Below are 11,657 nucleotides of genomic sequence, written 5' to 3'. Positions count from 1 at the left end.
CCCGCAACTAGTTCATTCCAAGAATAGCATCAATGCCTTGCCCAGGCATTACCATGAACTATAGGCGGTAAGTGTGGGTGGCTAATACCAAGCTTACTGTGTCCGTTCATGTATTGATGAACATTTGCGAACCCACAGTATGGATTCTATAGGCATACGGTACAGCCATAAGTGGTAAGTTGTGTCGGTCTATAAATCCCATGCTCATAAAGGAATGTGATGCACCAGAATCGAACAACACATAAGCTAGATGGGAATCGATGGTAAACATACCAGCCATCACCGGTTCCTGCTGCAATATCTGCTCAGCATCTGTGAAATTCACCTGTCTAGATCGGCTGGTTGGCACCTTCCTCTTGATCATGGTCCACTTGACTAGCCTGGAGTCCGCCGATGGTTGAGCAGACTGAGCTGCCTATTTCTAGGGACACGCTCGGGCATAGTGGCCATCTTTGCCACATTTGAAGCAAGCGCCAGGCTTGTTTCCAAACCCTTGGCGAGGTGGGACCTGCTGTCCTTGAGGCTACTGGGGTTGCACTTGCTAAGTGGTGCACGGTACTATGTGGAAGAAGTCTACTGGGGCTGTCGAAATGAAGGCCCGCCTGATGATTGATAGGGCCCTCGTCGGACAACCTGTACCTTCTAAGTATGAGGGCTAGAAAACCCCGTAGCCACCCGCTTCCTCTTCCACTCTACCTAGGAATCCCGCTGCAAGCCCTCCATGGCGATGGCAGCGTTCATCATTGCCCCGAAAGTCTAATAGTTTGCAGTGTACAGCTTCTCCTGAAGGATGAGAGGCCATGAAAGAAGCGGTCCTTCTTCTTCTCGTTAGTGTCCACATGAATGCCAGCATACTGGGATAAGTAATTGAACTTATTAATGTAGTCCATCACTATCATACTCCCTTGTCGCAGCTCTAGGAACTCAGTCAGCTTTTGGTTGATGACACCAGCAGGAATATAGAACTCTCTGAATGCTGCGGTGAACTCCTGCCAGGTTGCCAGATGATCTAGCTACTGCATGGCATGGAAGGTATCCCACCATGTACTCACGGACCCCAATAGTTGCTGCGCTGCAAAGCGCACTTTCTGCTCGTCGGCCACGTTGAGCACAGAAACTTCTGCTCTAGAATGCGAAGCCAGTGCTCTGCATCTAGGGGCTCATCTATCGGTGTGAAAGTGGGTGAGGTGGGTCTTGAGGAAATCCTAGTAAGAGGAGGGTCCCTCAGGATGGCGGGCACCACCCCCATTCCCACCAGTGCCCCCGTGGCCTCCATGGGCGAAGCCAGCGACAACTTGTGCCATAAACTCCATGGCATGGGCTGACTCGCGGTGAGCAGCCATCATTTCCGCCATCATCTCGGTGTGAGTCATTAGCGGTGGTGGTGGCGGCGGTGATAGAAAAGGATGAGGAGCCAAAAGTGGAGCCTCCTGACTCCCCCCGCTGTCGTGCTCATTTGCCCGGCCACTCTCGCCTTGGGCCCTCGCCAAGACCGTGAGCCACCCCAGCACTATGTTCCTGTGTTCGGACCTTAGATTCATTTGTAAGAGATATAACCATCCATTTAGAACAACCTTCCCGATCAGAAGCAAGGGATTAGAGAAATGATAGCACATTTAATTAAAGCATTCTAATTAATCCTATCACTTTACTAATCCAATTATACGTGTAGGGAGGATTTTAGTTTAAGCAAAATGCTATTATCATGATGCATGTATCGTCCTATACGTTCACTCAAGCCGGAATATAGCGGCATTCGTAAAAAAAATTTCGGCACATCGCACACTCACTTTCTGTATGCTAGAGGATTTCTTACGCAACGTAAGTCAGTGTACCTGCAGAAAATTGATTAGATAGAACCAGTGCCGCTATCCTAGATAAACCATATTGCTAGGGCTAATACTTATTTACATAATTTAATCGCATCCTACTTTTCGCAAAAAATTGTTGGTCAAATTTTTATGTTTGAAAAAAAATGATGAAACTCGTAACCATTATTGGCTCTGGTACCAACTATGGCAGAACCACCCGAAATAACACGGTTACGGAGGTGCTCGTCTTCCACCAGACACTAAGCACCCCGAAAGCAAGCTACAGCGGGCGGTATCCGTCGAGCACACCCCAAGGGAGAACCCGAAACATCCACTTTTCCCCAAGGATCTAATAATGAGAATGGGTTACAATACTTGTCCATTTCATACACCAGAAGTTCTTAAAATTTTACATTATTACATTACCAATGTTAGAGTGCGGAATAATAAACAACAAAATTTAAAAATAAACATCTAGCGATAAGGAAAGAGGATCCGTCTGAGCCCACCAGAAGAATCCTCCACACAATGGTACTTCTCATGCATTACCTGCAACAGGGGTGAATAAACCCTGAGTACCCAATGTACTCGCAAGAACTTATCCGACTAGTGGGAATAATTTCCCGACTCCAAAGAATATGATAAGCTTTATGGTTTGCTGGTTTTCTTTCGGTAGAAAAGCAATAGTAATAGTGAGTCCTTATTTATGTTATTATTATCAGCCGTATTAAGTTATTATCTATCCAGTCTATATAAGCACATGTTCTACTTTCAAGCAAGAGTTGAGCAATCAGTTTCATTTCATCATCTTTCATCTTTCAGTTCTTACTACGGTTCTAAACCGTAGACAAGCCGTACCGGAACGCCGGCGATTCATGAATCAATGCCCCCAGCTGGGTACACAACCCTGTTGGCCATATGCAATGACCGGTCCTTAATTGAAACAGACAGGGAAAAAGTGTAACTGAGCTATGCCCTATTGGCCGCAGGACACAACCCTTTACACCCACCAGTACCCAAACCATATCCCTGTCCGGGTCACCATTTCCTTTCCTCCTTTTTATCATGAGTGATCATATTTATCACATATTTGCGAGTAACAGCAGGTTACTCACGCTACCGATATCCTGAGAATAGCAACTACTCGACCTATACTAGTAGGACTCATGGGTAGATATATTTATGCATGTAGTTTCCACAAAATGCCTGTAACTTGAATGCACATCATATATATATATATATATATATATATATATATTCAGTGATCATAAAATAGGGGTTATGCACTGGGCTTGCCTTGGGCAGATGATGGGTCAGCAAAGTTAGTACGAAAAGGCTCTGAGCTCCTCTTGCACGAGGATCTCCTCCTCGTACTCCTCAATGACTTTCTCATACCCCTTTTCGTCCATGGGCACGAACTCAACCAACTCGTGATCTACATGCATGAAATGATGATGAAATACTTAGTAATATGGCAACACGCAACTCTTAAAATAAAATGCATCTTTCTAACTACTAGCTAGTGCTACCTGCTAAGGTACTAAGTTACCTATTGTTTCACCCTAACAAGTACGAAGCATGACATACATTATTACAGCAACTAAGGTATTCTTACTCCTAATACCGCTTTAATCTATATACGATAAACAAGGATAATAGCTACTCTATTTATCAACTTACTCTAGGACTACAAAATTTACAGCAAGTACATAATAATCTAGTGAGCCTACTGTAAAATTTTTATAGCTATAGCTAACACCAATTTACCACAAAAATTTCTACAAATATTAACCTACATAATACTAAGCTCTCTAGTTTGGATTTATGACCTATCACTATCATAGCTATCTGTAAACTAACTACACTAACAGATAGATGGCATTTTTGTGAATCTAACCAACTTGGTTTCACTATTTTTGGGCATCTATCGAATATACTATAATATATCAAAGTCCAGCTCAAAACTTAATTGAATAAACATTTATACTTCACTGGAAGTTTGAAAACGTATTCTACTACGCAGCCCAACTCGCGACGCAGCTCAGCCCACCACAGTGACCCGCGCGCGCACACCAGCGTGGCCCACGTGGCGGCCCGTGCCCGCAACAACGGCCCAGCATGGGAAGACCCACGCATGGCTGGCGCTTTTGCAAATGAGTCCCCGTTCTTTCTGCTATTCGCGAAGCTAACCCGAGCACTATTTAAATTAGTCACTGGCTTCGCATCTAGAACCCTACTTCTATTCGAATTCATGCTTTACAAAGTCCCTAGCTGGACTAACAGAGGCCACGGCCTCACCGGCCAAACGTCGGCGAGCACAGACCTCTCCGGCACTAACCAGCACCCCCATGAGCCTCTACGTGCAACGCGCAACAGATTGAGGTAACAAACGGCAAGAATGGCGCATCACGCAGGCTCGGCAATGGGTTGGCCACGTGCGCGAGGTTGCTCCAGTTCATGCCAGCCATGGTGAAGGCGTTCCCAGCGCCCTGCTGCTCCGTCGGTGGAGCCACTGCATGGGTGAGGGAAACGAGTCAAGGAGAGGCGACAGCCCTGCTCGATTGAGACAAAGGAGCAAGGAGCATCACCCTAGGTTGAGAACTCGTCTCGCCGGCCATGGCGGACCACCGAGGGGAAAACTCTCCCCATTACCTGACCGTAGGAAGGAAGCTCATCGGGATGACTCCAATCGGAAGCTAACTACCCTAGCTATTTGGGTGCATGGTGAATTGGAAAGAGATGGACTACACTCAGCCAATTTGAGGGGCGACGGCGTTCGGCTTTGACGATGGCGACGACAAAAACTTAAATTGGCGCCCGACATCGTACTACCACCTAGGACAAGTTAGGCATGAAGCTGTACCCCCACTCATCCTCCAAACGTGGGCAATTGCAAGAGTTAACCGACTCAGTGAGTTAGGCCTTAGCATGGCGCGGCCGACCGGCGATCCTCCAGGCAATGCGACGGAACATGGCGTGTCCTCGCGCACAAACGTGAAGGCAAGGGCCGGCGAGTCCAACCCATGCGCGTGCAGCTGAAATGTCAACGGGGGCAGTAGCTGTGCTGGCAGTGTGCGTGAGCGTGCTTGGGCGAGAGGCGACATCGGTTTGGACGAGCCAAAAACGCAGGCAGACACGACGGCGGCAGTGGGCGCAGGCGGACATGATGGAGGAGGCAGAGCAGCCAGGCCCTCTGGACCCAGCACACGTGTGTGCATGAGTCGCGAGCCAGGCGCAGGCACGCAGCAACAGCGGTGTGGTCCGGGCGGTAGTGATGGCCGAACGACCAGCGCGCAGCGATGACGGGCGGGCAGCGCGACTGGACGCGTGCGGCGTGTGCGAGCTGCGTGCCCGAGCGTCCATGTGTGTGGGCGTGCATAGACACGGCAGTGGCAACACGGCTGGCACGGCAGCGCGCACTGGGCTGGCCAGTGCAGCGGTGCCAGGCCAAACCGAGGCGGTGACCGCGCCCAGAGGTAGAAACCGTGTCGTGCACGCTTTTTAAAGTTGCTACAAAAACCAATTCGATGATCCAAAAGCCAAACCAGTTATTCTATCCTCAAGAAGGTACATAGGGCTATCAAACTAAGCCAAAACATCATGCCACTGCTTAACCCGATCATTCTACAAAAATTATCGAACATGGCTTCGTCGACCCATTTTTAGACTTACGCGAAATGACTAAGCTTTAAAACGGTTTTGCGTCGAATTCCTTTTCCAAACTACTTGATACACTAGCTAGCGAACCCCATCCTCGACCGCATGTATTTTATCATCGCCTACGAAGTTTGTACCATGAACTTTATCAAAGTTTCGCATAAGCGTTCTATAGCATCTTTGTTCGATAAAAATTCACTTAGAACCCTAAACGATATAAAGCGACATGAAAAGTTGCATTTGTTTCTTGTTTTAGATGAACGTTTCAAGTGTCGTATATTGATTTATACCCTATATTACACACAAGTATGATACTCATGCGGTGTTTTAGCAAAAACTATACAATGTAACACCGAGGGTGTTACACTTCAATTGCCTCGGTTCTAGGTTCTCCTTGGAACGACTGTCGGGTCATTACAAAGGCGCCTAGCCACGAGCACGACACCCGCCCACCATGACCTTCTCTAGCATGGGGGCGCCTCGCCACGCGAGGCCGCACCTACCAGACCACCGTTGCCGCCTCACTCTGGGTGCCGCACGCTGGGGGGCGCCGCGAAAGCGCATGTTGCAAGCGTATGTTTTAAGTGTTTCAGAGGTATATTGCAAGTATTTCATACGGATGTTGCAAAAGTAGATCAGAATGTTGCATATGTTGTAATGGTTTGTACATGTATGTTGTGAGCGTCTGTTCCTGATGTTGTGTCTGTTTTTTATACATATGTTGCAAGTGTGTTTATCTGGATGTTGTATAAGTTCACACATATGTTGCAAGTGTTTTATCTAGATGTTGCGTATGTTTTGCAAGTGTTTAGACTTATGTTTGAATTGTTTCATCTGTCTTCTTTTATATGTTACAAGTGTTGCATCTGGATGTTTCAAAAGTAGATTGGGTGTTGCACATGTTGCTATGGTTATACACGCATGCATTTAAGTGCATGTTTCAAGTGTTTCATATGTTTCAGATATATGTTGCAAGTGTTTTATTTACATGTTTTAAAAGTAGATCTGGGGGAAGCACATGCTGCTGTGAGTGTGCCATGGGACACTGCGTGCGCCTGGTGGTGGTGGTGGTGGTGCACGCATGCGGGCATGTAAAAGGAGTGGGCTCAAGGTGGTCCCCGTGCATGCGTGGGCCCACGCGGCCCCTGGAGCGCGATGAGTGCGAGTCGAGGGAGCTGGGTGCGTTAGGCGCGGGCACAGGAGCACCGCCCGATGCTAGCACCCGGATCAGACTAGCAAGTCCTATATAGGATAGGGGCCTAACCGTGGTACCAATGTATCCCTGTTCGCTTGAACTTATCTGCCTGACTTATTAGCCATGATATAGTGTTTTTCTCTCACGACAAAACAATATCAACTGGCTTATCAGCCGTAAAAACCATCAGCCGAATAGTATGGCATAGTATTGGGCATTAGGTATCATCATCAGGAACTGCCGAATCGTGGCGGTTGCTTTTGTCAAAGAGTGTTTACTATTTGGAGAGTTATACACTCAAAATCTTCCTGTTGGGCAGTACTGTTCGCTAATTTATTGTGAGAGAAAAACACTGTAATATGGCTGATAAGCCAGGCTGATAAGTTCAAATGAACAGGGCCGAGACAACCCTTCGTCTCTTGCCCTAGCCACCACCAGCCAGTGATGCCACCTTCCTCCCCACGCCATTGCCACTCGAAACCCACCGCGACGCCGAGGGACTGGGCAGCGCTGCCCCGCGACATCCTATCCACCATCATCCTCAAGCTGGGTCCCTGCCGCGAGATCATGCAGGGCGTAGAGCTCGTGTGCGCGCGTGGCAGTGCACCGCGGCTGGAGGAGCCCGGCCTATGGCAACCGCGTCGACATCGACGTTGGCGCACTAGTGTCTACAGGCCTACGCAAGGGGTACGGTGGGGTGCCATGGTGCACGCCGCCGTGGACCGCGGCGTGGGACGCCGCGAGGCGTTCTTCGGACCCTGCGACAAGGGGTTGCTGCTCTATCCGATTGCCAACCAAGTAGTATTTTCAGTTTCTTCGTTCGTCGAACAAATTAACCAAACAGAACTATCTTCTCATCGTGTCACCCAGTTCGATACTAAGCACACGTAGTGCGCCCCAAGCACTGAATTACTGTGCGTTAGAAGTACTGAATTTGTGATGCTACATAGTCATTAACTGGATGAGGTAGCTCGGCCTCTGGCCTAGCTAGGGATATGAAAATGGTACGGATATTTTCCGACCGTATTCGAAACCGAATCCATTTAGAGGGGTTGAGATCTGTCCGTATCCGAGTCCGATATCCAACATCTGATACCGTATCCGTATCCGAATACTCAAATCACATATTTATGATGTCGATATCCAATCGTATCCTATCCGACATAGTTGACACTATTCGTATTCGAATCCGAATCCGGACAGAAATATGAAAACAAATGTAATATCGGTGATATTCGTCTGTATCCGATCCGTTTTCATCCCTACCTCTAGCACATGATGTGGAAATCTAACCTGAATTGTTCTTATTATTCCACATATGCCACTGGTTTGTTTAGGTCTACAGTCTACTGCTGTGCATACATAAGTTGTTGATAATTTCAATTTGTTTCGAGTTTCAACAACATTTTAGTCACTGAATGCTATGAAAACATTTATTTCTAAAGCATTTTTCAAGTAAACTGGTTGCTGCAACTTCACAAAGTAGTGGATGAGATAAATGCATTCGAAAGTTGGTGGTGCACAATCATTTAGTTTTCATTTTCTTCAGAATGATCATATAAGATCAGTGGCTGTTAGGTTACCATCAAAGATAGCTTGATAAATCACAAAATATCCATATGTTCACTGCAATTTGCTAAAAATCTATGTAGAAAACTGAACCATCTTCGCTTTTGAGACACCTCTGGCAGGCATAACTTCTTTTGATGTGTTTTGTGTCACTCGAACTCATGGGATAAACCTACTCTCAAACCCATTTGTGTATATTTTTTTGTCTCAACATTTTCCACCATTGGGTTATTGATGTTATGGTAAAGCCTTTTCTTTATATTCATATTTCAATAAATAAAGACCATCACTTCCAATATCTTTTATTTGTTTATCTATTTTTGGTTTCTTCTCATTCTCACGGAGCACAGCACAGTAATATTCAATTGCATAGATGATTTTTGATAACGGAGTCATGTACACATGTACATGGTTAAACACGTCATGTAGACCGGCATCGGTCAAACACACACATGCATGCATGGCGCCCGCTCTGCCCACGACGTGCATGCCGTGCCTCCGCTCAGTCGCTACGCCGTGTCTCCTAGCTTGCACCTAGAAATTTTGATAGCGGAGGTAGCCGAGTCTGTACAGTATATGTATGAGCTCATGAGATCAATACAAGCCAAGGTATCAAGAAACGCGGCTTGATCCCCTGTCGCCAGCGCCCACCTTCTCCTCCACTGCTTGCCATGGACACCAATCCGCTCTTTGCGTTTGAGAACTCCATCCATGCGGTTCCTCTCCTTCTTCCTCTGTCGCCTCCTTCACCTCTCCGTTCGACGATGGCGAATGCTGGCGCCGCCTGCTCCTCCTCCAACCACAACCTCCCTTCAAACCATCAACAAAGTCCCATGTCTTGGTGGTCCTCGACATCGTGAACCCTAATTACCAGGAGTGGCGGTGCTTCTATGATTCGGTGATCGGCAAGTTCGGTCTGACCTCCCACATCACCGCCGCACCAACCGCTGCCCAACGCGCCGACTCGGACTGGATCATGGTTGATCAGTGCCTGGTTAATTGGATCTACAACACCATGATGCGCGATGTCATGCGCATCATCCGCATTCCCAGCGCCACCGCCTACACCATCTGGGCCACCGTCATCGACATCTTCCACGACCACCAACTGCACCATGCCATGTACCTAGAGGCAGAGTACCGCAGCCTGTACCAGGGAGACCTCAGCATCACCGACTACACTGCCAAGCTAAAGGAGCTCGCTGATGCCCTGCGCGACCTTGGCCAGCCAGTGCTCGAGCCATCCTACGTCCTGAACATGCTTCATGGGCTCAACGGCAAGTACCGCCACACCATCTCCACCATCACCTCCAAGCAGCCTCCGCACACCTTGCTCTCCGCCTGTTCCTTCTTGCTGCTGGAGGAGCTCTACGAGACTCAATACGGCAAGCTGGCTGCGCATCACACCATGGTCGCCCAAGGTGGTCACCGCCCTCCTTCTGCCCCTGGCACACCATCGACCGGTAGTTCTACCCCCGGAGGGTCTAGATCCAGCAACCAAGGGGGGCTCCTTCGGCCACCACTGGCGGTTTTGGCAACACCTTCAGCCACGATGGCAGTTTCAGCAACAACGCCAGCCATGGTGCATACTCGGGCAACAACTGCTCCAGGCGACGTCACGGCCGTGGCGGCAGCCAGAGCGGCGGCACACCCTTCTTCCCCAACCCCGCTGGATCCTCGTCCATGTTGGCCCACAGGATCACCGGCTCAGGCGAGTGAACCACTCAGCCGATCTTGCCGAGCACCCGCTAGTGTTGCCCGAGCACCCACTAGCCGTGCCGACCACGAGTAGGCATTGTCCGTGCCCATGCACTATGACCAGAGCTAGAAGAAAGAGGAGAATAGAGCAAGCATGCACAATACAAGACACCAGCGTTGGCCGAAGCCTGTCTGTGTTGATGGCAAATCTGAACTCTCTGTACTAAGTTATCGTGGTAGTCTATTTATACAACTCTATATATCTAGTTTCTAGTATAGCCCACAAGCTATAATAGTAACTAGATAACATACAGGGCTGACTCTGTGCCAGCCACTGCATGGCTACAGTGCTGCAGGTGAGCCATGCGGCACCTGCACCTGCAGCAACTATAGTATCACAGTAGGGGGCTAGTCGGCGCCGCCTTCCCCTGCTGTGTTCACACAAGGTAACAGTAGATTAGCTAACAATCTTCCCTAATCCTACTGCTAACCCCTTGTACCCCCTCCATGCCGATCATCTCCTTTAGCTTAGTGAGTCGAAGTCGTTCGAGCGGCTTGGTGAGGACGTCCGCGAGTTGCCGACCAGATTCGACGAACTCGATGACGATCTGCCCTCCATCAACACAGTCCCTGAGGAAGTGGGACTTCACGTCGATGTGTTTACTCCAGTCATGCAGAACCAGATTCTTCGTGAGGGCGATGGCGGACTGGTTGTCCACCATCAGTGCCTGGTGGGTGAGCTTCCACACCGGTCAGCTCGCCCAGCAGCCGGCGTAGCCACACAACTTGGCACGCCACTGTGGCTGCCGCTACGTACTCTGCCTCGCACGTAGATAGCGCCACCACCTTCTGTTTCATCGACAGCCATGAAATTAGGGCCGACCCAAGGAAGACAAGCACGCTAGAGGTGCTCCATCGTCCATCGATGTCCCCCGCTATGTCTGCATCGCTGAACACCATGAGCTGCAGCCTACTCCCGCCGGTCTTCGGGAAGATGATCCCATGGTTCATCATCCCCTTGACATAGCGCAGTAGGCCGCTTCACCGCAGCCCAGTGATCCTCTCTGGGATCCTCCATGAAGCGACTGACATAGCCCACGGCGAACGCAATGTTCGGCCTCATGTGGACTAGGTAGCCCAGACTGCCGACGATGCTCTGGTAGAGTGTTGCATCCACCTTCACCGTGGTACTGGCCTTCGTCAGCTTCAGCCACTCCTCCATCAGAGTCACGCATGGCTTCTACTCCACCATGCCGCTCCTCTCCAACAGCTTGGAGGCATACGCGCTCTGCCCGAGCGTGAGTTCCTCCTTCCCCTGTCTCACCTCAATGCCGAGGTAGTAGGAGAGTGCGCCGAGATCGCTCATTCGAAAACGAGCTGCCATCTCGCGCTTGAAGCTGTTGATGTCCTCCGTGCGTGCGCCGGTGATGATTAAGTCATCCACATACATGCCAACCACGAGTTCCTCCTTCCCCCGTCGTCGCATGTAGAGCGCGTGCTCGGTTGCGCACCTTTGAAACCCAAGCTCACCCAGCGTGGCGTCAAGCTTGGCGTTCCATGCTCGAGGGGCTTACCGCAGCCTTGAGAGCGCCTTGCGCAGTCGGAGCACCCTGTGCTCCTCTCCCTTGACGGTGAACCCTGGAGGTTGCCTGACGAAGACCGTTTCTGCCAGCTCGCCGTTGAGGAAGGCCGATTTAACGTCCAAATGATGGACGCGCCAGTCCTTT

At 49.5% G+C, this 11,657-nt stretch overlaps 1 protein-coding gene across 1 annotated transcript; it reads left to right on the top strand.

Moving 5' to 3' along the window:
* The first annotated feature begins 9,208 nt into the window (after positions 1-9,208).
* LOC136469043 (uncharacterized) lies at positions 9,209-10,334 on the top strand. Its single transcript, XM_066467385.1, has 2 exons — positions 9,209-9,653; positions 10,279-10,334. The coding sequence occupies exons 1-2, from the start codon at positions 9,209-9,211 to the stop codon at positions 10,332-10,334; spliced, it is 501 nt and encodes a 166-aa protein (XP_066323482.1).
* The last annotated feature ends 1,323 nt before the right edge of the window (positions 10,335-11,657 follow it).

Source organism: Miscanthus floridulus, chromosome 8 (genome assembly GCF_019320115.1).
Source record: "Miscanthus floridulus cultivar M001 chromosome 8, ASM1932011v1, whole genome shotgun sequence".
Lineage (NCBI taxonomy): Eukaryota > Viridiplantae > Streptophyta > Magnoliopsida > Poales > Poaceae > Miscanthus > Miscanthus floridulus.
This window is presented reverse-complemented; position numbering and strand designations above follow the sequence as displayed.

Excerpts from the sequence above, each read along its gene's own strand:
- LOC136469043 (XM_066467385.1), top strand. The coding sequence starts at position 9,209 with ATGGTTGATCAGTGCCTGGTTAATTGGATCTACAACACCATGATGCGC. Across the intron at positions 9,654-10,278 it reads TCACACCATGGTCGCCCAAG|TGCTGCAGGTGAGCCATGCG; the intron begins GTGGTCACCGCC and ends GCATGGCTACAG.